This window comes from Bos javanicus, chromosome 15, assembly GCF_032452875.1.
Source record: "Bos javanicus breed banteng chromosome 15, ARS-OSU_banteng_1.0, whole genome shotgun sequence".
Classification (NCBI taxonomy): Eukaryota; Metazoa; Chordata; class Mammalia; order Artiodactyla; family Bovidae; genus Bos; species Bos javanicus.
The window spans coordinates 39,838,733-39,861,127 of record NC_083882.1 but is presented as its reverse complement, the minus strand read 5'-3'; the positions used below and the strand labels follow the sequence as shown (position 1 = coordinate 39,861,127).

Here is a 22,395-nt window from a genome sequence, read left to right as displayed (position 1 = left end):
GTCAGGAAGATCCCTTGGAGAAGGCAATGGCAACCCACTCCAGTACTCTTGCCTGGAAAATCCCATGGATGGAGGAGCCTGGTAGGCTACAGTCCGTGGGGTCACAGAGAGTCTGACATGACCGAGCCACTTCACATTCACTTATAAATCCCTGCCACCTTGAGTTTGGTCTTGGCTTTTGCCATTTCCACTCCCTTCATCATAATTGTTTTAAATCTATTTCAGTACATACTGGGACCAAAAACTTATTTATGGCTTTTATAGTTCACACTTCCCTCCCTTTCTAAACATGGATGATCATTTTACTGGGGTGGGTTGCTGTTTGTGAATAATGTTTGCAGGTGATATTTCATTCAGAGTTGTGTTTTCCAGTGTCTTCTACCCACCACCCAATTCATCCATGCTCACAGTGGCTTTTATTCACAGGTGTCTAGGACCTCTCAGGTCCAGGAGCCCACCCTGACTTTTGTACCACAGAAACAAATCCTTTCTCTCATGAGACATGAGAGAAGGGATGTATTGGGTGGAGAGAGGGAACGAGGAGATGTTTTTCAAGACTTTGGGCTGAATAGGAGGATTGGGGATGCTGCAGGCCCTCATAGCTTCCTGAGCACAAGATGGGCATCCTAAGAATGGTGTTAGGAGGGTTATGCTGGTAGTCATGTATGGACATGAGAGTTGGACCATAAAGAAGGCTGAGCACCAAAGAACTGATGCTTTCAAACGGTGGTGCTAGAAAAGACTCTTGAGAGTCCCTTAGACATCAAGGAGATCAAACCAGTCAATCCTAAAGGAAATCAACTCTGAATATTCATTGGAAGGACTGATGCTGAAGTGTAAGCTCCAGTACTTTGGCTACCTGATGTGAAGTGCTGACTCACTGGAAAAGACCATGATACTGGGAAAGACTGAAGACAAAAGAAGAGGGCGACAGAGGATGAGATGGTTAGATAGCATCACGGACTCAATGGACATGACTCTGAACAAACTCTGGGAGATAGTGAAGGACAGAGAAGCCTGACTATGGGGTCGCAAAGAGTTGGGCTCAACTTAGGACTGAACAAGAACAATGCTGGTAGAGGAAGATGTGAGTGAGTTGACTAGATGGTTGCCATAAGCTTAGGTGTTATGAGTGTTATTAAAGAGTGGCAGAGGGGATCTGAGAAGACATTTGGAATGGAACTTAGAAACTGACTGAATATTAAAGATCAAAGAGGAGGAAGAGTTGAAGATAACACATTTTATGCTTTGAAGGACAGTGCAGTCTCCAGCAGAGATAAGTACGTAAGATGTCCAACCGGAAATAGGGATGATTATAGATGCCAGACTAGGATTTTGGAGACAAGTAAAGACTGAAAATATCATTTGGGAATCCTAAGCATTAAAGATAATCAGAGCTATGGGAATGGAGAGCTAGTTGCAGAGAGGAAATAGAAAGAGCACAGAATAAAGAATGAGCAGCAGCCAGCCTTGGGGTAAGTGGAAGGGAGACGCAGACAGAGAAGCCAAGGAGAAAGATGGGAAGCTCCTCACCCTAAGGAGAGGGTAGGTGAGAAGGTGGCTGTGTAATGAGACATGACTGAGAGACCTGGAGGTACATGACCTCTATCTCCCCCGAGAAGGAAGAAGCAAAGGTACCTGTCGGTGGTTGGGAACACGGAAGGTTAGTGTTAGGCTTTGCTACCAAATGGCCAAGTTGTCAGGGCTTACCTGTTGCTGGTTGCCTTTGAATGATGAAATTCCAGGAATTTTCATGGAGAAAGCATATACCTGGGGGGCTGTTCCTGGAATCTGTTCTTTTCCACCCTCTATTTATCTCTACATGTCCCAGTATTGTGTTGATTTGATTACAGTAGCTTTGTAGCATGTTCTGACAAAATGTTGTCCACTGAAGAAGGGAATGGCAAACAACTTCAGTATTCTTGCCTCGGGAATCCCATGAACAGTATGAAAAGGCAAAAAGATATGACACTGAAAGATGAGCCCCGCAGGTCAGTAAGTGTCCAATATACTACTGGGAAAGAGCAGAGATATAGCTCCAGAAAGAATAAAGAGTCTGGGCCAAAGTGGAAATGACGCTCCGTTGTGGATGTGTCTGGTGATGAAAGTAAAGTCAGATACTATAATGAACAGTATTCCATAGGAACCTGGAATGTTAGGTCCATGAATCAAGGTAAATAGGACATGGTTAAGCAGGAAATGGCAAGAGTGAACATCAACATTTTAGGAATCAGTGAACTAAAATGGATGGGAATGGGTGAATTTAATTCAAATGATCATTATACCTACTACTGTGGGCAAGAATCCCTTAGAAGAAATGAAATAGCCCTCATAGTCAACAAGAGTCCAAAATGCAGTACTTGGGTGCAATCTCGAAAATGACAGAATGATCTTGGTTTGTTTCCAAGGCAAACCATTCAGCATCACAGTAATCCCAAACATTAATGCCAAAAAAGCTGAAGTTGATTGGTTCTATGAAGACCTACAAGACCTTCTAGAACTAACACCCAAAAAAGATGTCCTTTTCATAATAGGGGGTTGGAATGCAAAAGCAGGAAGTCAAGAGATACCTGGAGTAACAGACAAGTTGGGCCTTGGAATATAAAATGAAACAGGGTAAAGGCTAATAGTGTATTGCTAAGAGAACACACTGGTCACAGCAAACACCCTCTTCCAATAACACAAGAGATGACTCTATACATGGACGTCACCAGATGCTGAATACCGCAAACAGATTGATTATGTTCTTTGCAACTGAAGATGAAAAAGCTCTGTACGTTCAACAAAAACAAGACCTGGAGCTGACTGTGGTGCAGATCATCAGCTTCTTATTGCAAAATTCAGGCTTAAATTGAAGAAAATAGGGGAAACCACTAGACCATTCAGGTATGACCTACATCAGATCTCTTATGATTATACAGTATGACTAACAGATTCAAGGGATTAGATCTGGTAGACAGAGTGACTGGAGAACCATGGAGGGAAGTTTGTAACAGGAGGAGGTGACCAAAACCATCCTCAAGAGAAAGAAGTGCAGGAAGACAAAGTGGTTATCAGGCCTTACAAATAGCTGAGAAAAGAAGAGAAGCAAAAGTCAAAGGGGAAAGGAAAAGATATACCCAACTGAATGCAAAGTTCCAGAGACTAGCAGGGAGAGATTAAGGAAGCCCTCTTAAATGAACAGTGCAAAGAAATAGAGGAAAACAATATAATGGGAAAGACTAGAGATCTCAAGAAAACTGGAGATACCAAGGGAACATTTCATGTGAAGATGGGCATAATAAAAGACAGAAATGGTATGGACCTAACAGAATCAGAAGAGATTAAGAAGAGGTGGTGAGAATACACAGAAGAACTATACAAAAAAGATCTTAATGACCCAGACAACCATGATGGTATGGTCACTCACCTAGAGCCAGACATCCTGGAATGTGAAGTCAAGTTGGCCTTAGGAAGCATTACTACAAACAAAGCAGTGGAAGTGATGGAATTCCAGCTGAAGTATTTCAAATCCTAAAAGATGATGCTTTTAAATTGTTGCCCTCAATATGCCAACAAATTTGGAAAACTCAGTAGTGGCCACAGGACTGGAAAAGTCGGTTTTCATTCCAGTCCCAAAGAAAGGCAAGGCCAAAGAACGTTCAAATTAATGTACAATGGCACTAATTTCACATGCTATCAAAGTAATTCTCAAAATCCTTTAAGCTCAGCTTTAACAGTATGTAAACCGAGAACTTCCAGAGGCACAAGCTGGATTTAGAAAAGGCAGAGGAACCAGAGATCAAATTGACAGCATTCATTGAATCATAGAAAAAGCAAGGTAATTCTAAAAAAACATTTACCTCTGCTTCATTGACCACGCTAAAGCCTTAGACTGTGTGATCATAACAAACTGTGGAAAATTCTTAAAGAGATGGTGATAGCAGACCACCTTACCTGTCCCTTGAGAAACCTGTATGCAGGACAAGAGGCAACAATTAGAACCAGACATGAAACAAAGGACTGATTCAGAGAGTTGGGAAGGAGTATGTCAAAGCTGTTTATTGTCACCCTGCTTATTTAACTTATATATGGAGTACATCATGAGGAATGCTGGGCAGGATAACTCACAAGCTGGAATCAAGATTGCCAGGAGAAGTAACAACCTCAGATATGCAGAGGTTACCACTCTAATGGCAGAAAGCAAAGAGGTACTAAAGAGCCTCTTGATGAGAGTAAAAGAGGAGAATGAAAAGCTGGCTTAAAATTCAACATTCACAAAACTAAGATCATGCCATCCAGTCCCCATCACTTCATGGCAAATAGAAGGGGAAAAAGTGGAAACAGTGACAGATTTTATTTTCTTGGGCTCCAGAATCACTTGTGGAAGGTAACTGCAGCCATGAAATTAAAAGACACCTGCTTCTTGGAAGGAAAGCTATGAGAAACCTAGAGAGCATGTTAAAAAGCAGAAACATGACTTTGCTAAGAAAAGTCCGTCTAGTCAAAGCTGTGGTTTTTCCAGTGGTCATGTATGGATGTGAGAGTTGGACCACAAGGAAGGCTGAGTGCCAAAGAATTGATGCTTCCAAACTGTAGTGCTGAAGACTCTTGAGAATCCCTTGGATTCCAAGGAAATCAAACCAGTCAGTCCTAAAGGAAATTAATCCTGAATATTCATCAGAAGGACTGATGCTGAAGCTGAAGCTCCAACACTTTGGCTACCTGTTGCAAAGACTCAATTCATTTTAAAAGACCCTGATACCAGGGAAGATGGAGGGCAGGAAGAGAAGGGAGCAACAAAGGATGAGATGGTTGGATGGTATCACCAACTCAGTGGACATGAGTTTGAGCAAATTCCAGGAGATAGTGAAGGACAGGGAAGCCTGGCGTGCTGCAGTCCATGGGGTCGCAAATAGTCGGACATGACTTAGTGACTAAACAACAGAAGCATTTTCTGATATCTACTAGGGCGAATCAGTCTCCCTACGCTTTCTTTTCACATATTTTCTAGGCAGGTTACCAGCATTTATTCTTCCAAAGTTATGAGATCATTTTAAAAATGTAAAGAAAAACAGAAGTCTTATTTGAGCAACCTAATTGTAATTGCTGGCTTCCCTGGTGGCCCAGACTGTAAAGAATCTGCCTGCAATGCAGGAGACCCTGGTTCGATCCCTGGGTCTGAAAGATCCCCTGGAGAAGGGAATAGCAACCCACTCCAGTACTCTTGCCTGGAGAGTCCCATGGACAGAGGAGCCTGGAGGGCTACAGTCCACAGGGTCGCAAAGAGTCAGGCATGACTCACACAACAATAACAACAGCAACAATTGTAATTGCATTAGATTTAGATATTATTTAGGGGCAGTTTGATATTAAATCTTTCTAATCAAGAATCTATTTGCATTTTCATCTCATTTTATCTATTTTAGTAAGATTTTACGCTTTTCATATATAGATTCGTCTCTTTCTTGTTAAATATATCTCTAAATATTATATAAATTTGTTAATACAATTTTCAACTTCTAGATTTTAATTACTAGAAGAAACCTCCTACTTTTTGCGTATCTATATTCTATTTGGCCATCTTGCCATATTCATTTATTTCTAGTGGTTTTTTCCCTCCAGATTCTTGGGTTTCCTATGATATATTATCTTAGCAGCAAAAAAGGAAGACTTTATTTTATCTCTTCTTTTCCAATGTTCTTGCCACTTTTATTATTATTACTGTTATTATTTTCTCACCTTCTTTTCATTTGCTAAAACTTCCAACACAGTTGTAAAAAGAAATAAAAGAAATAGTGATGGTGAGTATCCTTATATGGTTACTGATGTCGTAGAAACCATTTTGATGTTTTAACATTGGATTTATTATTGGTTTTTATAAATGGTCTTTATTTTATGTTAAATTCTTTCTCTTCCTATTTAATTTGTTCTATTAGTACTAGCTGCAATATTTTAGCAAATGCCTTTTCACCAACTCTTACTCTGTTTTTCCTCCAGTTTTTTGACATCACAAGTTAACATACATCCCGTGTATGAACCACCACAGCATTCCCAAAGAAAGCTCTACTTTGGTTCCCTTAATGCACTGTTTGCTGTTTTACATCACATGTTTGCATTGCATAAGTGATAGTAGCCTGTACTTTTCTTTTTTTATAAGCTCTTCATCATATGTCAGTATTGAACATACATCAGTTTTACAAAAATAGTTGGAATACCGACCTTTTTCTGTGGTATAGAATAGTTTGAATAACACTGAAAATGTCACAAGATGAAAATTCTTTAAAGGTTACATAAAATTTAGCTGTAAAACCATTCGTTCTTTGGACTGTTTTCAGTGGTTGATTTCTACATAGTTTTTAGTTATTTCTACAGTAATTGACCTTTATTTCCTTTGCATTCATTTGAGCTTTTATCTTTATTAATTTTTAGTTCCTGATTTTCCCAGATTTTGGTTTATTTTGTAGGGTTTATTTTTTAAGATGTGTACTGAGTTCTGTAACTTTTCATCTTTAATAACGAAGACATGAAGCTGCTTTCCTCCAAGTACAGCTTCATTGAGTCCCCAAAATTTGATGTAAATATTTTCTTTTTCATTACTCTTTAGATAGCTTGTAATTTCTTTTTAAATTCCTCTTTGATCCAAAGTATCTAAGAGTGTCTTTCTTCTCTCTGAGTGTTTCAGTGGGATCTTCAGATATGTATTTAAGTGTTTTGTCAGTCACCCAGTCATGTCTGACTCTTTGCAACCGCATGGACTATAGCCCGCCAGGCTTCTCTGTCCATGGAATTTTCCAGGCAAGAATACTGAAGTGGGTTGCCATTTCCTTCTCATATATATATGTATAAAACATCTTTAAAAATTAAAGACATAACGCAGCCAGGGGCTTTTGATCAGTGTGAAGCAGTTTTTCCTAAAGTAGAGAAATTAGCTGCATTGGTTTTTGGCCTGTGAGGCCTTATCACAGTAAAGAAAGATTTTCTGTGGGCTCTTTGAAGAATTGTGACTAGCTCTCACAAATTTCTAGGTAGGGAATCACTCAGCAGGCAATTACATTTTTTTTCCCGACCTTTGCTGAAAAAACATCTATACAACTTTTCATTAAAGTATTTTTACAATTAAAAAAAAAATTCCAGAAAAATAATGGATCCTGAGTATGGTGTTAAAATTGGAGTTAGGGTTTTCTTTAAGTAAAGTACACAAGTAGTGCAACATATAACAGCTGATTCATGTTGAAAAAGTGAAATGCTTTTATAGACAATCATCTTTTTCATGTATGTTCAAGTCAAAAGTATAAACCCTTTTTCCCTCACAGACGGAATACGCAAGGTTTGAGAATGGCCGATTTGTCTACCGAATAAACCGCTCCCCAATGTGTGAATATATGATCAACTTCATCCACAAGCTCAAACACTTACCAGAGAAATATATGATGAACAGTGTTTTGGAAAACTTCACAATTTTATTGGTAACTGTTTTGTCTCTTTCCTGTTTTGTCAGACTCAGCCATGAAGCTGCCAGGGAAGAGGGGCCTGGGTGGGTCTGGGTCCCAGGTGGTCAGTCAGCAGCTGAATTCATGCATCCATAAGGCAAACTTGGTTTGGCTCAGGTTTGTGAAAGAGAAGGGCTCTCATCTGGCTGGGCTTTCTATGCTTGGCAGAACTGGAATTTGGGGAAGGCAGGTAGGGGTAATGAAACTAGATTCTCAATTCTGGTTGCAGATTAGAGAAACCTGAAGAATGTCTTAAAAATCCTGATAGCAGGACTACACCCTAGATCAGTAAACTTAGGAGCTCTGAGGATAGGACACAGGCACATATTTTTCTAAAGTTCCCCAGGTTATCCCAGCAGCAGCTAAACTGAAGTCTCAGCTGCCGCATAGTATACAAACCATAAATGAGGCAAAAGCTGAGTCAGCAGGTTTGTACTTAAGGCATACCTACACTCATTTCAGGAAGGGTTTACAAGGCCTTATTATAAGTAGCATATATTAATATAGCAAAATGTAAACTCTCTTACCAGGAGAAATATTAACTAGAATATAATGGCATAACCAGGAGCAGGAGAGGGGGAGAATATTTATGGGCTGAAAAGTATGGTCAAAACTTAACAGGCAGCTAAAGAGCAAGGAAAAACCAGTAGTGCTCAAGGTCCATGGTGGGAAAATTGTCCAGTTCCCTTGGGCAATGCTCTGTGTGTGTGTTTTTTTCTTCCCCAAATATTTAACTTTAAAACAATTTCTCGTGGAGACTTCATTTGGTGACTTAGGAAGGTTAATAAGTACAATGTTCTTCTCAAAATACACCCATAAAATATGTAGTAATGGATTTCATAAGGCTCGTTTTTCAAAAAATAACATTCCTTGGTTAAACCAAAGGCAAAATGCCAAAACAAAATTCAGTGGAAGCAATTTTGCTAAAAGGGGCAGCAGGACAGTATTGTAGTAAAATATTCAGCCCTCTGAAGGCCTGCTTTGTTATTCTTTGTTACCAGACTTTAGAATTAGAATACTTGAAGAGCAGGAATTTTGAACCTGGACTTTGGATCCAGTGGGACATTGTTTTCAGTCAGCGTGTATGTTAGTCACTCAGTTGTGTCCAGCTCTTTATGATTCCATCGACCACAGCCTGCCAGGCTCCTCTGTCCATGAAATTCTCCAGGCCAGAACACTGAAGTGGGTAGCCATTCCCTTCTCCAGGGCATTTTCCCGATCCAGGGATCAAACCCAGGTCTCATGCATTGCACACAGATTCTTTCCCATTTGAGCCACCAGAGAAGCCCTGTAATGTACTGGTAAAAAAGAAAGAAAATAATAGGCTGTCCCCTAGTTTCTCCCAAAACCCTGATTTATGGTTTTTGCCCATTTTTTATGATGTAAATATACCTTCCCTGGGCACTTTGAAGCTACAGTGGTCATCTAGCTCGTGAAATTCCTCAATATATAACAATTACATTCAAAGCTAGTAGGAACCAGTTCCTGTATACCACTGTAAAAATAAATACATAAATAAAAATTAAGAAAGTTAAAACCTTCTGCGTATTGGATTCATCCAGGACACTTTTAAAAATTCAGGGGACTTCCCTGGTGATCCATTGTCTAAGGCTCCAGGCTCCCAATGCAGGGGGCCGAGGTTCAGTCCCTGGTCAGGGAACTAGATCCCACATGCTGCAGCTAAGACCCCAGTGCAACCAAATAAGTAAATGTTCTTTAAAAAATTCTGAAGGATGGAACCGAGCAACATGGTTTTTGTTTATTTTTACTGCTCCCCAGGTAGTTCTGGCGTGCAGCCAGGCTGAGACGCATTGCTCTAAGGGATTGGTGAGTGAGCCACAGGGGGCCTCAGTTCACAGACACGTGATTATGGGCAGACATAGGCAGACAGATGGTTTTGTATATTGTTTTCATTTATTCCAAGGAGAGAATCTCAGTGGATTCTCCTGTGTCCATGTCCCTCTGAAACGTGGAAGCTAGTCATCTGGGAGAAAGTTTAAAAAATATATCCTTCACTAACTCTTCATTATTATCCTTTGCTTTAATGATCTTTGGTGAAAATTGAGCAGTTCAAGGTTTAGGATGCTGGCAGGTACTTGGCTGTAGATGCTTTTTGTTGCTACTTAAGGACATACGAATCACCTTAGTGCTCAGATGAGCAGAAGGTGAGTGTGGCATCCTTATGTGGAGGTTAAATAACCTCAGAAGTTAAGCAAAACTCTCTGAATGGATGGCTACCCTCCCTCTCCTGGAAGGAGTCTTAGCTGTTTCTTACAAATCAGTGAAACTATTTCAGCACATTAAGGAATACGTCCTCAGTCCCTAAAACCCGACCTCAAATACAACCAAAGAATATATGACCTGGGACAGTTGTGAGTATCTATTACCCATGGAACCCATTAACTATTATATTGGTAATGCCTCTTTGAAAACACGGCTTCCATTCAAATAACTTACCAGGTAAAATTAATTTTAAAACATATCAACTACATAAATCCCTTTGTTATAAAGAATTAGTAGCTCTTAATAAATATGTGCTAGGAATGATATTTTTCTGTAGAAAAATGACATTAAGCCAACACTCCTGGGTAATGAAGTCATCTCACTGATAACCAGCAGAGATGGTGCTTTTCAGTGATTCCTTGGAGAGGATGGGGTTACGGACAGGGCCAGGGTGACAGCTGCTGGACATAGTTGACGTGTTTTACTCGATCATTGAATACAGAACCTGTATGTCACCAGGACCAGTTCCAGGCACTTACTGGCCTGTAGGGTAGTCTCTGGTTTCATCAGGATGACTCTGGAATTGAGGTGATCCTGTAGGTTCAGGGCCCTAATAATGGCAGTCAGGCCAAGGAAGACATTAACTGAATTGTGGGCCAAGGATTCCAGTCATCTTTCAAGGTCGTACTTTGACATACAGCTTGCTAGAAACATTTTTTTCTTTCCTCCTTCATCTCAAGCAAGAAGCATAAATAGGATATAGGATATATTCTTTCATAGAAAGTTTTTAAGAAGGTCAGCTAGATCACAGAGGTTCCAGGCACAATGCTGAATCTTCTGTAGGTTATGAAATTCTCACTGCGGAACTGTGAGGTCATTTGTATTCCCATTTTATGGATAGAGGAATGTTAAGCCTCCCTGAGGTCAAAGAGCCAGTGATAGACATAAATTAAGATTTGAATTGATAGAAAAGATACTTTCCAGGGTATGTCGTGGTCATGGAATGAGAAGACTTGGGTTTAGGACCCAGTTCTACCTATGACCTTGGTTAAGTGACTTAAAATCTCCAGACCTCATTTTTCCTCCATTTACAAAGTGCTCAAGTCTGCCCTCTCCACTTCATTGGTTACTGAGAGTGTTTTCATTTGTTCAGCTAAACTGCGGTGAGGTTTGCTAGCTGCTGCAATGCAGCGCAAATAAAACACAGGAAACGTGAGCCTGATGAGGGAACGAGGCAGATAAATAGATGATGACCTTGCAAGGCCATCAGGGCTGTGGTACACTTGTGAAAAAGAGTAATTGAACTGCCTGAGCAGGCACCTGTAGTTTGAGTGGGGTAGGGAATCCTCAGGGATGTTAAAAGATGATGTTTAAGTTGCCTTGATGGCTAAGCAGATGCGTTTTTCAGCTTTACCAAGAAAAGGGTCATTCGACGGGTGCATACTGACGTGTCAGGCGCAGAGCTGCGGCATACTGGACAGTCGGGGCAGGCACCGTGGGGTCTGGTGAGAGAGGTGGGCGTTTGTCAAGCACAGGGAGTCACCAGATGCATGACTCAGCTGTGGCAGATGGTTGATAAAGGTCGGTGCATGGTGCCAAGAGGTGTGTAATGAGAGGTCAGGGAGGGCTTCTCTGAGCAACAAACAACGGAAAGGTGTCTGCCAGGTGGCTAAATAGGCAGAGAGGGGAGAGAATACTGCGTGTAGGAGGAAATGCAGCACTGGGAGGACTGGAAACAGCAGTGTGCCTGGCATAGGGAGAAAGAGGAGGGCTGCAAGCAGGGTGCTGGGCAGGTAGGACCAGCCGGACTGGGCCCTGTCTCTCTCATGCTCATCCTTGTAGGATGAGAACAGGCTTTCTCTTCATCCTGAATTTCAAAAGAGTCCATTCAGGTTTTAAGCAGGAGGGTGGTGGTGTCAGATTTCTCTCTCTTTCAAGGTCACAGTGGCTGCTGTGTGCAGATGGAACTGGTGCCCAGCAAGGGTGACTCCTGGTAGGGGAGTCCAGATCAGGTTTGCTGGTACCTTGGGTTGTGGCAGTGGGGAAGAAAAGATAGATTAAGAACTCTTGAGGAGGTAAAAGCAGCAGAATATGACATTTGTTTGGATGTGGGGATGAGGGAGAGAGATTTCAGTCATGAAAGACTTGCACACTTGGAGTATTTGATCTGTAAGGGAAGTGGCAGGGAGTGAGACTAGAAAAGCAGGTGGATGTTAGTATTGGAAAAACTTTATTACCCAGAAAAAATAGATGATTCATCATTGTATGCATTCATTTATTTAGAGCAGCATGGCATAACAGGTAAGAAAAAGGTCTTCAGAGTCAGAAGATGTGGGTTTTTTGTTGACATTGAAAGTGAAAGTGAAGGTCACTCAGTTGTGTCTCACCCTTGCTATCCCATGGACTATACAGTCCGTGGAATTCTCCAGGCCAGAATACTGGAGTGGGTAGCCTTTCCCTTCTCCAGGGGATCTTCCCAACCCAGAGATCAAACTCAGGTCTCATATTGCAGGCGGATTCTTTACCAGCTGAGCTACAGGGGAAGCTCAAGAATACTGGAGTGGGTAGCCTATCCCTTCTCCAGCGGATCTTCCCGACCCAGGAATCGAACTGGAGTCTTCTGTATTGCAGGAAGATTCTTTACCAGCTGAGCTAGGAGGGAAGCACCTCGTTGACATTAGTACAACCTTAAACAAATTAACCCCAAGCATCCTCCATTGTCAAACGGGAATGAAATGATACCTGCTGCTGGAGTTGGAATATTACATGAGATTCTTCCTGCAGAGTGTTCAATACCGAGGAGATGCATAGCTAACAGTCAACAGATGGTGGCTGTTATTCTGTGAATTTCCATCCATTCAGCAAATACAGTAGACCCTTGAACTGCATAGGTTTGAACTGCATGACTGTTCTTTTACTCAGCACTTGCTTCACTGAGTCCAGGCACTACATGTTAAAGCAGTGGTGAGTTAAGTCACTCACAGAGCTATGTCTCCCATTGACTATTGTGCAACAAAATTTAGTAAAGTTCAGGGATAAGATAGGAAACAGTTCCCAGGATAAATGACTGTCCTATGGGACAGAATTATAAAAAATTCTCTTTGTTGTTAAAAAAAAAGTCACAGCCTTCCCCGCTCAAAAAAAACTCACACTAATTCTTGTGGTGTCTTCTTAGGCTCAGATTATGAATGAGACCCCATCTTTAAGGTCTTTCTTACGTATGGTAACTAAACTTAGATAGGATTTAAGTTGGACCCTTAGTATCCTGAGTTTGTGCAGGAGGGGGCAGAGTGAGGCTGAATAGATCTCTAATTAACCGACTTTTTGAACTTTAGACTCTGTATCCGTCTCCGAGTAAACCATTTCATCATGGTACAGGTGGAATATTTTTATTCATGTGGTGTTTGATACAGATATATATGTGTGTGTGTGTATATATAAAACTTGTAAAAATTTTATTGAAGTGTAGGGGATTTATAATGTGTTAATTTCTGCTATACAGCAAAGTGATTCAGTTATACATACATACATATATACATGTACTTTCTTTTTCACAATCTTTTCCATTTACACTTTTTTTTTTTAACAGGTGGTAACAAACAGGGATACACAAGAAACTCTCCTGTGCATGGCCTGTGTATTTGAAGTTTCAAATAGTGAACATGGAGCACAGCATCATATTTACAGGCTTGTAAAGGACTAAGCGTGGTTATTTATATATATAGATATCTGTATATACACACACACGTATGTGCACACACACACACACTCTCTCCATGATCGAACGACTGACTGTAAACCTCACCATGCAGGGGTGCTGCCCTGGCCCTGAGGTCACCCCGATTTTTCTAAATCCTGTTTGAAGTCATTTTTTCATGTGTTCATACTCATTGTAGCTGTGAAGTTCTGGTACAGTTGTAAAAAGAGAAATTGAGTTGTTTCTGTGTGTTATTCAGATCCACAGCCCACGATTCCTCAGAAAGGTGAACCTTAAGAACCCAAGTCTCTGTCTGCAGAGACCTGTTTCTCATTGTGGTAGGAAAAAAAATTGAGACAGAGCATTTGCCATTGGACATTTACAGCGTTTATACAAATGTATTTAGTGTGTTTTTTTTTCCAACATAAAATTCTTGTTTTAAGATACAAGTAAAATTAATCTTTAAATATAAATGTAAATTAGTACACAAAACTAAGAATCTTTAGACTTATCTTTGTAACTAATTAGGGTGGAAGTTATGAAAGAATGTAATTCACTAAATTATTTTTTAAATGAAACTCTTCTTTCCTTTTGAAACCAAATGTTAAAATATAGCCTTAAGAAATACTTGGTAGAAATATCCTAATGAGACAAATTTGTACTTTTTTCCTCAAGGTTAAAACTAATCTCCTAATCCATTAAACTCTTGAAACAGGTATTACAGAGGAAGAAAACTTCACCCCTTATCCTTAACATATATAGTATATTTAAAAAATATAAAATTGTATTGTACTAATGTGATGATTATTTAATGAAAAAAAAAGATGGCTCTTTTTGCAATAAGTAGATAAATACTGAAAATCTAAGCTTACAATGTTTATAGTCTTGTGTGTGCAGTTATATTTTATATGGACAACCAAATTTTTTTATTAAGATGAGTAAATATTTGAACCACTGAAATTTAATAACAAAAATTCAAAATTGGCATGAATACTGCACTGTGAGCTGCAAATTATGGAAAACCCTGTGGCTGGGAGAAATTTCATCAAACCAAACTTGCAAAGGCTCATCAGTTTTAGGATTTCTGCTCCCCAGAACATCACAAGCATACTCACCAGCCTGTGGATAAGTTATTTCTCGTGATCCAATATGCATATTAACCTGTTGTAACTATGTGTGTGTGTGTGTGTGTTTGTGTGTACATACACACATATACATATATAGTTATTCAACACTTATTTATTGAACATCTGTTCAGTGTCACTCAGTTTGCTAGGTGCTGATATATGTATTTCTCAATCTGTGTCCGTAGATCTTGGTGTATTCTCTAAGGACACCCATTTTCTTGACATCTCTCAATAAGTCACAATACTTAGTTGACTGAGGCTGAAGAGGCTCGGCTATCTATCTCTGCCCTTTCCAAACAGGTTCATTTGGGAGGTTTCCTTCCCGAGAGAGATTCAACTTTCCAACCCATGTATTCCAAAGCATTGTCCAGGCAGAGATGGTTTGGTGTGGTCACATGTCTTGTTACTTCCATACATTGGGAAGGGGACAGGGCATACTCCCCACTTTCCTGGAGGAAATTGACTTGTTGATAATCGTCAGGAATGTTAACACTACAGAATATGAAATGTCTTGCAAGTTTTAAAGCATGTCAAGACTTTTACATCAAGCCAGAAAAATAAAAAAAGACTTTATACTGTCACATTCAAGTAACCTACACACCCTCTTCCCTTTCCCCTCAACCAACTGTGACCCTGCTTATGTATTGGCTAGTATCTGAGGTCAGGAGCATGAGGGTGTGGCTGGCTTGTGGAAACAGAATGCTGAACCAAGCCTGACCGCACCCAAACCCATGACCCTGGTCCCTGGGAAGACCAGAGGAAAAAGTGCAGAACTTTCCCCTTTTGGAATGCACATCCCTTACGTAAGCCAGCAGGATGGTGTGCATCTTCCCTCCATAAACAGACTACAGTTTGTTCCCTGATTCTGAGGGGACCTTTGAAGAGTTGACCCAGCGGCCCACCCTTCCATCTGGTCTTCGGCCCAAGTATTAAGCTTCTCCCTTGGTCATCATACTTATGACTTCTCTTGGTCACCCCTCTTCCAGGTGCTTCTTTTGCTCCCATCTCCTGCATCTTACTGAAAATTATCCCCAGTCTTCTCAGGACCTAGGGGTGCAAGTGATCTTATGTGGCTAAAAGCCAGGCCATCCCAGAACTTCAGGGGGAGAGGTATTTGGTTCACGTTCTCTCCCAGGAATGGAAGTCTTCCATGCTGCCAGGAGGGCTCTTAGGATTTACTTTTTTCAAAGCACAAATAGACTGAGACCCTGAAACACCAGCTAGTGACTAGTTCTGTTAACTAAAGAGTAGGTCATACCCTGGCCTCACAGAGTCAGGCTGGGCCCTCTGATACTTGTCCTCTTCCTCCAAATGCCTTTGTAGTTGAGTTTGGGGTCTCCACGGATGACCTTGAGGGTTACTTTTTGCTCTAAAAACAAGTTTGCTTCTTGTCTTGTTCTAAAGGTTTCTCCAGGGCAGGTAGTTTTCCTGTCTTAACCACTGGTCCATTTCTCTGTCTCTTCTAAATTAGACCCTGGAATTAGATTTGTGTGACAGCATCTAATCCAAGTCTGATTTTTGGTCTTTGACCGTTCATGGCAGAGTCCTATTCATTCGTCAAGCTTTCTGAACCATAAAGAAGCCTTTCCAAAACTCTGTCCTCACGGCTGTCTGCTGGGTGCTCCATCTCCTGGTTGACCCTCCACTACCAGGATTGATTCAGGGACATCTTGTGCTTTCACTGGAGAGTTTGGAGGCCACTTTCCACAGCCTGAGTGGGGAGAAACTAAAGAACTGATCTTTGGTCTCTTGGCATTCATTTCCCATCTTAGCAAGAGACCTAAGTAAAGTCGAGGTTTTTTCAAAACATATCCTAGAATCCCAGAATGTCTAAGCTACCCTAGACCAGGGTTTCTCAACCCTTTCTAGACCCTGTTGACATTTGGACCAGATACTTCTTTGTGGTGCAGGGCTGTCCTGTGCCTTGTAGGAGGTTTCGCAGCATCCCTGGCCTCTGCCCACTAGACACACTCTTTCCCCACTTGTCACAATCCCAAGTGTCTCCAGACAGTGCCAAATGTCCCATGGGCCACAGAATTGCCCCTGCTTGAAAAGCACTGCCCTACATCCAAAGGTCACAAATGCCATATTTGACATCTTCTTTTTCCTTCCATTTTATCCTGAGAAAGCTTCTCTCCTGGGAGCCTTGTTTCAGGCCATCAAGAGACAGGTAGGAATATTACTCAAATGACATTTTGTCCATGTTTCTTCCTGTTTCAGAGCTTCTACTTCACAACAGAGTCTCTCAGCTACAAGTATTCTTTCCTTCCTCACTGAGGAAATTGGGGACAACTGGTTACCAACATCCCTATGATCAACTCATACTGCTTAAAGAGCATTTCTAATTTGCTCTTGATTCCTTATTTCATCTGGTTAGAAAATGCCACCTATTTTCATTATTTCTCATAAGGTTATTGTTCTCATAATCAGACCTTTGGTCATTTTAGTGAATTTCTTCTGGCCTTCTACTTTTAGCGTTAGACTCAATGTTTTTTGTAGAATTTATAGAGACTTCTGGAACACTTCATCTTTAAGGATGGAGGAGAGAAGGATTCATTTTGTAAGAGGACTACTAGAGTTTTTCTTTACTAAGCTATGGGAGAGCACAGTCTACAGGCATACCTCGGAGGTAGCACAGGCTTGGTTCCAGAGAACCACGAAAAAGCAAATATCACAGTGAAACAAGTCACACCGTGCATGTGAAAGTTACGTTTACACTATATTGTAGTCTATTAAATGTGCAATAGTATTATGGCTAAAAAAAAATCAATGCACATACTTTAATTAACATATTGCTGGAAAATGCCAAAACAATTACAATAGTAACTTAAAGATCACAGATCACTACATTAAAAATATGAAAATAAGGAAAAAGATGGAATATTGTGAAAATTATCAAAACAGAACACAGAGACACAAAGTGAGCAAATGCTGTTGGAAAAATGATGCCAGTAGACTCATTTGATACAAACCCTCAATTTGTAAAAACTGCAATATTTGTGAAACGTGAGAAAACGAGGTATGCCTGTGACCTCCTCCAGTTTGTAGATGAGAGAGTTGAGACCCGGAGGAGACATGACTTGCCCAAAGTCACGTGCTGGTCAGTGACAGCTGACTAGGAAGGCTTTAGTTGCCACTAGATCCTTGGCCTTTTGGTGGGGGTTGTTCCTCTTTGGTGCTCAGTGAGGAAGAGAGGGAGAGGAAGACCCTTCTTCTGCCAGAGCAAGAGCATCCCCCGGGGTTGATGCTGCTTCTTCCTTGAGGGTCCTGTTGGGGAGGCACCCACCAGCAGACAGGAAAGCTGATGAGCCTTTTCCTTACCCCGAGGACAGTTCACCTGCCACAGGCTCTGAATCAAATTTCTCTTCACAAAACATCCCAGCAGCAAAGTCCCACTCTCAGACCAGCCAAAAAAAAAAAAAAAAAAACCAGCCCCCATGCCCAGAACTTGATGTTACAGACCCAAGTCTTCTCTTTAGGTCTCAACACTCTAGCGGCTTTTGCAGTTTGTTTTTGTACAAACATAAATTATTTAAATCACACAAGATGACAGTCAACTTTTCAAACCAGGTACCGATCACTTGTATGATTTTTGTCTATGCTCTGGTACACTACGCCTGTGCTAACGAAGGCTAGAACCCATTTTGTGTGTTGGTGTTCACACCTGTGACATTAAGAGGATACATCTGCATTGCTTCTTTCCTTCTGTTGATGTTTCTGTGGCGAAACCCTGCACATGTCATTTCTGAAAAGCCTTAAATCTTCGCGATGTTGCATGTAGGGTTTGCAGTGCAGAAGGCTGCCTCGGAACTGTGAGCCCTTTTGTAAGCTGGAAGCATTTCTCTTACTATTGTTACTTTTGTAGGAAGTTTTCAATTCAGAGCTGCCAAAGCGTTCAGTAAGCAGTGCCTTAGTGATACTTAGTCGTGCCGCCAGCCTTTTCTCACACCAGTTCTCTATGTCCCTTTACTAATCGGCTCAGTATTTAAAACAGAACAAGCAAGCATTGTTTTCCATTTTGTTTTTCGTAAGCCCATTTTTCTCCATATCTATAGAAAACTGACTTCTTGGTCTGAAATCCGAAATGAACCGAAGTCAGTTCATTGACCACACCGTCCAATGTCTATACCAAAATGGAAGGTCTTGCAACTTCATAGTTTACTATGAAAAGCAAATTGTACACTTTAAATGTTGCCTTTTAAATCCACGACCAAAAACTTAGCTATTTGTGAACCTTCTGCACTCTAGCATGAAAGTGCCTTTGGTTTGAGATTCCAGCTTAGAAAAGTGCTGCCATAATCATGATAATTTGTAGAGAGACCAAAAATATTCTGAGATCACCGTAATGCCTTTGGTTTACCGGGATGAATAACCAACGACAGGCCTCTGTTCACAAGAGCACGACACGGACCCCGCCTGCTGTGCATCATACGCCGTAGGGGACCCCCCCCACCACTCCCAGCCCTGGAGCCCACGGCAGCAGGAGGATCCCCAGAAACTGGTATGTTTGTGTGCCATGACCCAGTACGCCATCTCTGCCCATCACCCAGCCCTGCGTCCGCCCGAGGGGACTTGCACACAACCCGCAGGCTGTCAGCCAGTGGACAGATGTGACCTTCTCCGTACGCTTGTGCTCAGTCTGTAGAGCCTGCCTTTCCACTCAGATGCCAGCGCGCACTTCTCCGGTTTACGCAGTGATACCGTTTTGAAAGTTGGAAGCCTCAAACTGAGATGACAGTGCAGAACAAAAAATGGTTTAGGGTCATCACAATTGACGTGTTCTTCTTAGGGCGAAAATGTTGACTCTGAGTGTTGTCTGAATGTGCTATGAGAAACTCCCAAAGAGTACCACTCACAATTCGGAATTTTCAAAGAATGTTCCAGCCCTCTAAAGGGCAACTCTTTTAGAGTCCCTGTTGGCTTTTATCAAAACTTTGTGTAAATTGGGAAAACTGATAGAGGGGAGGAAGAGGAGTGAAAAGGACGAGAAGGCAAAAACACCAGCCAAATAAAAGCCAGGACAAAAAAAAAAGATTGTTCTTTACCAATATAGACTTTACAATGACATTAGAATCGTTGAAAGTTAGCCTCTGAATGTGTATAATCCATCTGTTTCTACCTGGTGTCTTTAAGAATACCCTCTTTGGGCTCTCTGAAACTTCAGGAGTGATTTCTATCCACACCAAGTTGTGAGTGCTCATAGAAGTTTATACAATGAAAAAAAAAAAAGTCAAATGAAAAGGAAAATTGCTCAACACAAGTTATAGTTAGCTGCTTGAATTCAGCCCCTCCCTGTCATGTCAAGACTACACCACAACTTGGAAGAAATTAATCAAATATTTGTTTTCCTGTTTCCCTCTTCAACTGTTCCTGTGCTTTCTTTGGCAATAGTTTTCTCTCATTAACTCATTGCTTATATTGTTAAGAATGAAGGTTTGTGTTTAAAATGTATTGCATTGCAAAGGATAGTTTCACTGAAGTCATGCACCATTAAATAAGATGAAATATTTGTATTTATTGTCCTACTTCCTAAGCTGTTAACTTGTTTTATTCTCTGTGAATTTGCATTGAGTCTGTCATATGCCCCACTCCATCATTTTAATATTTGAAATGGCATTCATTTTCCCTCTCTGTTCATCATTAAGTGGGGTCAGATTCCAAAAGATTCCACCTCTCTCAAGCTGGCTCTCTTTGGTCTGACTTCCATTGTGAAAATTTCTCATTCCCCTTTTTCTTAAGAGAGGCTGACAGAATCTAGGTATAAATCAATTGGAAACCAGTCTCTGGTTTTCTCTCTCCCTCCCTCCCTTTCTTTCTTCTTTCTCTTTTCCTTTTTGCCTCAGTCCTTTTCTGTGATTAGTTTCACTGTGTAAATTAGATATGAACTGCACTTCTTAAAAAAAAATCTCCCTGTTACCTCCTTGAAAGAGTCCCTTCCGTAAGCCTTTCTCAGTAGGCTCATGACTGCAGATAAGGAAGAAAAAAACAAGTAAAAACAAAAACTACGTGCCTAAAAATGACAAAAAAAAAAGTTTTGTAACATTTAAAAAAGAAACCTGAATAGCCTTTAATTCTTATGAATATGCTTACATTTTATGTAAATTGGTTTTTGCCACGTGTGTTTGTTCACATTCTCAGTGACTTAATGGGATTCTCACAGTCTGTGTCTTCGTGTCACGTGTATAAAATGGGCTTGTGATGTAAGCATTTCATCTGCTCAGTGGTTCCTTCAATATTGTACTGCTGTTGGGAGCGGGCTGAGGAGTCTGCCTTTGGGCAGTAAGCTTCCTCTTGGAGAGATTGGAGAGATGGGGGGTGGGGGGTGCAAATTCTCACATATGTTTTCTTAACCTATTTGCAGAAGCTTTCAAAAGGCATTTGGTTAAACCTCTTGGCAGTACAGTATTCTTGTATTTGTTAATGTCTGTGTTTAGGTACTGGTACCTTTTTGTTTAAAAATGTTCTAAGTGTTGGCTTTAAAGTGAATTTATCTTTAGTATGATAGTTATATGAAAATTATAGGGTTTGTGTGCAGAGAATTTTTTTATAAAGTGCTTTGTAAAAAAAAAAAAATGTATTCTAGCTTTTGCGGTACATATGTGTGATAACTGTAATATCCATGACAGTTAAGTGCAATTATTTCATCACTCTAAAAATGCTATTTTTGTGTCAGTTCCTGCAGGTGTTTTCATGTCTTTGCAAAGTGACACATTTTGATGCCTTCTTGATAAAGTGGTAGACATTTTGTAGCTTTATAGAAACTTTGTATTCATACGGTATCAATGAAAAATAAAGAAAATGAAAGTGTGGGTCACCTTTTTTATCTGCAGAAATGTATGTTGTTGAAAATGAAAAGGTGTTTTGTGTGTTATGTGTGAATTTATGAAGGACAGAGTGCTGCTGCTGCTGCTAAGTCGCTTCAGTCGTGTCCGACTCTGTGCGAGCCCATAGACGGCGGCCCACCAGGTTCCCCCGTCCCTGGGATTCTCCAGGCAAGAACACTGGAGTGGCTTGCCATTTCCTTCTCCAATGCATGAAAGGGAAAAGTGAAAGTGAAGTCGCTCAGTTGTGCCTGACTCTTCGCGACCCCATGGTCTGCAGCCTACCAGGCTCCTCCGTCCATGGGATTTTCCAGGCAAGAGTACTGGAGTAGGGTGCCACTGCCTTCTCCGAAGGACAGAGTAAAGGAGGTTAAAGTAGTGATCTTTTAATGGTGTCCACTCAGCTCAGTATAGTAACTGCAGCATGAGTGTTAATGTCTATGAGGGTTTCTTCCTTTGTTTCCCTTTTTAAATTGATGTAATTGATTTACATTGTTTTAGTTTCAAGGGTGGAGCAAAGTGATTCAGTTATACATACATACATATGTATTTTTTCATATTCTATTCCCCTGTAGGTTATTACTCTCTTTAGTAGTGTGCTAGTAAAATTGTTAGCCCGCCGTGCTCAGTGCATGCCAGGAGCCGGGGGTAGAACAGTGGATGTGAGAAAGAGGTAACTAAAGGGCGGTGGGTGCCCACACGGTGCATGCTGAGCTGTAACCCTTGCCCCGTCCTCAGGTGTGTGCAGCACACACGCACACACACACACACACACACACACAACAAAGCCTTGGATTCACTAAGTTTAATGCATGCTGGGCACTGGGCCAGTGTGCTGGTACAGCGTGTGACTCTCACAGCTGTCCTGATGACAGTGATGTTATCTCACACATACATGCATGCACACACACACACACACACACACACACACACACACCCAGCCAAGCCTTGCTCAGGAAGGGGCAGGTGGTCCAGGGTTGTGACTGGTGAGTGGTGAAGCCTTCAATAGAGCACCCTGGCTTTGACTCTTGGCCCCTGCCTTTTGACTCACTGAG

At 41.1% G+C, this 22,395-nt stretch overlaps 1 protein-coding gene across 11 annotated transcripts in view; it reads left to right on the top strand.

The window, feature by feature from the left end:
- Positions 1-21,333, top strand: part of TEAD1 (TEA domain transcription factor 1) — a 273,879-nt gene extending 252,546 nt beyond the window's left edge. For all 11 annotated transcript variants that reach the window (XM_061440762.1, XM_061440760.1, XM_061440759.1 and 8 more), the window contains 2 exons: positions 7,296-7,448; positions 13,285-21,333. In XM_061440762.1, the coding sequence (XP_061296746.1) occupies positions 7,296-7,448; positions 13,285-13,398 (267 nt within the window). In that variant the 3' untranslated portion in view covers positions 13,399-21,333. The remainder of the gene's footprint in view (positions 1-7,295; positions 7,449-13,284) is intronic.
- Positions 21,334-22,395: the final 1,062 nt, after the last annotated feature.